Genomic DNA, 2,970 nt, shown 5'->3' on the forward strand with positions numbered 1-2,970 from the left:
AGACGACGACACAAACCGAATACGGCAACGCGAAGAAATAGTTTCTTTGTTTTTCTTCAGCCTTCCGGGCACATACCCACCCTTCCCCATCTCATACAGCTACCGACACATTTCCCTATGCGTGAGACGTGCCGTTTACAAAGCGAAAGCACACACACACACAAAAAAAAAAACACAACCGAAACATAACCAATCGTACACACACTCACATTGTAGTAGAAAGTTCCCCCTCCCGTTTAGTTTTTGCTCACGCGTAAATATATTTGTCCAGCAACCTCTCCTCACTCGGGCTGCTTTTTTTTTTTGCATGTTTCGCTGCCCCTACCCTGTTTTCCTTTATCAGCATCCACAGCCCTCTACACCTCCTGATGCTTTCCACCAGTTGCACACCCTCACAAAAATGAAAGAAATAATAAAAAAAAAAGAAACAACAGCTGATCGCTACAATTTGCTTCAAAGTTCCCAGTTTCTCTTCATATCTATCGACCCCTCATCTCACTCTGATACCCCATGATCCAAACTTAGTCAGCCCCGCGTGTGAGCACCTCAGTTCCGAAACATTACCAACCCTTTCACACTAATGGATTCCCCCCCCTTTCCATTTATCTTTTCCTCACACCTGCCACCTAAAAGTCCCCGTCCACAAACTCCCAGGGACTTAAAAACACTCGGCTATGGCACGCGCGGCAAGCAGCACATCCTTGAAAGTGTTGTACAACGGCACTGGAGCGAGGAAGACAAGGTCCGTCGAGCACGTACTAACAATAATACCGACATCACGCAGATACCGCTCCATGCACTCCGCGTCACTTTCACTCTCACCCCCATATGAGGCCCGTGGCGTAAGGCTCGCTGACAATTTATTGGGTAGTATACGAATAGTCAACTGTGCTCCGCGCTGGCTTGGGTCGACGGAGGTCAAAAGGCGGATGGAGCCAGGCGGAACCAACTCACCGAGCAATAACTCCAAATAGGATGTCAGCAAAAGTGATTTCTCGCGTAGTGAGTCCATGCCAACCTTTGCTATGAGGCGCACACTTGGTAACAGGGCCATCATGCCAAGCACTGACACATTACTGAGCTGAAACCCTGCAGCGCCTTCCGCAGGCTCAAATTTATAGGACGGATCAATGAGATCCCGCGGTTCGTGACCCCTACAGCCACGGAGCGTCTTGAGCTCACTCCCAACCTGCGTATGCTTCGTGTGCACAAAGGCACCAGCAAGGTTTCCTGGCCCGCTGTTTAGGTATCTATAAGTGCACCAACTTGCAAAATCCACCTCCCACTCGTGCAATTTGAGAGGCACGTTACCCACGGCGTGCGCACAATCCACACCCACGATGATGCCTTTGGCGTGCGCGGCCTTCGTTATGGCCTGCACGTCAACCAGTTGCCCCGTAATAAAGTGGAGGGCGCTGAGTAGTATCACCGCAATCTCACTCCCCCGCTTGTCGATGATGGAGAGGTATTCGGTCATTGGTATGTGTGCTGGGGAATCTTTCCCATCCTCATCTTTAGGAGCACACACAGTGATGAGGTCCTCCGCTGGGTTAAGGCCCCGGGCCTCCAATTGCGACATCACCGCATAAACATTGTTGGGAAGGGCATAGTTCCCCATCATCACTAGCCGCCGATTTCCTTTCGGCTTGTAGAAGGCTATTAGCAACAAATGCAAGTTCACCGTGTAGGAATTCATTGTGATTACCTCACTCTCCTGCGCCCCGACAATTTCCGCGATCTCCTTCCGGCCAAGGCGATCGACCTCAGCCCACGGGTTAGGGTGTTGGAATTCAGCGAGCACGCCGAGCTCACGCCACCGCTTCAGGGCACCAGCAACACTCGACTCCACGTCCTTGTGCTGCAAACCAAGTGTTTGCCCACAGAGGTAAACGTGATCGGAACCGTCGCGCCGCTTTGGAATATTAAAGGCGTCGCGATGCACTTGCAGTGGGTCATTGCGGTCCATGCACTCAGCAAAACCATCTTCGGTGAGCGCAAGACCCTCGGCTCGTGCGGTGCTAAGAAGTTTTTCCGCTGCGTTATTGCGCATATAGGCGTCGAATGTATTGGAAGCGGTGTACTTGCGCTTGGGTGCACGTTATACCCTCCGCTACTTCGGCTACTTCTTTGGCGACCTGCTCCGTCTCTGTTATGTACGTAAGCTATGCGTTCCAGGTGCTTAACTTTACACCAGTTGATGTATAAGGTTACCCGATACGATTCTACTTTTTCACCCTTCCCTTAGTTGTCAGCCCCCAGGATACCGGAGAATAATGACTAATTTCCTCCCTTACCCCGCTTCCCTTACGTTTTATTATTATTATTATTATTATTTTTTACTTCCTCAAAGTTCAAGCGCACTATTTGCCTGTGTAAATGCTTCTTTCCTTATTTATTTGCTTAGTTTTCACAACTTCTGTGCTTCCTCCCCTTTGTTTGCTTCTCTCTGCTTTTTTTTCCCCCTTCACCTTTCCCTACTTATTTCCCCTCGTTTCTACTGTATTTTGTTTTTCCCCCTTATTATTTTTGTCTTCCTTTTATTTCCTTTCCTTACCAAAAAGGTTTGAGACAAGTTCCTTGGCGACGCCGTGACGGAGGAAAAAGGGGGGAAAAGGGGTAAGTGTATGTATGTATGTATGTGTGTGTGTGTGACGTAACGTGACATGTACACACGTATGGCGACACCGCAACGAGTGATAAAAAGAAGAGGAGGATAACGACAGACGAAAAAAGGGAATAAAAAAATGAGAGCAGGCGATGGTAATGATGGAGCGCGTCATCTCAGTGGTGAGGGCCCTTCTTCTCCACCCCTCCCCCTCAACTTCATACCCAATTTCAACCGAATTAGTTCAGTGCTGCGGCGATTAGAAAATATATAACCAAATGGTTGTAGGCGGCTGCATCCAAACGACACTATCAATAGCTTTTGTCTGTGTCGAATATCCGGGTGAGAATGCTCATGGGGGGGGG

At 49.2% G+C, this 2,970-nt stretch overlaps 2 protein-coding genes across 2 annotated transcripts in view; one reads left to right on the top strand and one right to left on the bottom strand.

Moving 5' to 3' along the window:
- Positions 1-514, top strand: part of TEOVI_000173800 (uncharacterized protein) — a gene marked incomplete at both ends in the record, with an annotated part of 579 nt that extends 65 nt beyond the window's left edge. Inside the window, one exon of the mRNA XM_067224921.1 lies at positions 1-514. Coding sequence (XP_067081022.1) covers positions 1-514 — 514 coding nt within the window.
- Positions 515-658: 144 nt separating this feature from the next.
- On the bottom strand, positions 659-2,050 carry TEOVI_000173900 (kynureninase, putative; the record flags this gene model as incomplete). The annotated part of the gene is made up of 1 exon (XM_067224922.1): positions 659-2,050. The coding sequence occupies one exon, from the start codon at positions 2,048-2,050 to the stop codon at positions 659-661; it is 1,392 nt and encodes a 463-aa protein (XP_067081023.1).
- Positions 2,051-2,970: the final 920 nt, after the last annotated feature.

Source organism: Trypanosoma equiperdum (assembly GCF_001457755.1).
Source record: "Trypanosoma equiperdum strain OVI genome assembly, contig: ctg_418, whole genome shotgun sequence".
NCBI classification, from domain to species: domain Eukaryota; phylum Euglenozoa; class Kinetoplastea; order Trypanosomatida; family Trypanosomatidae; genus Trypanosoma; species Trypanosoma equiperdum.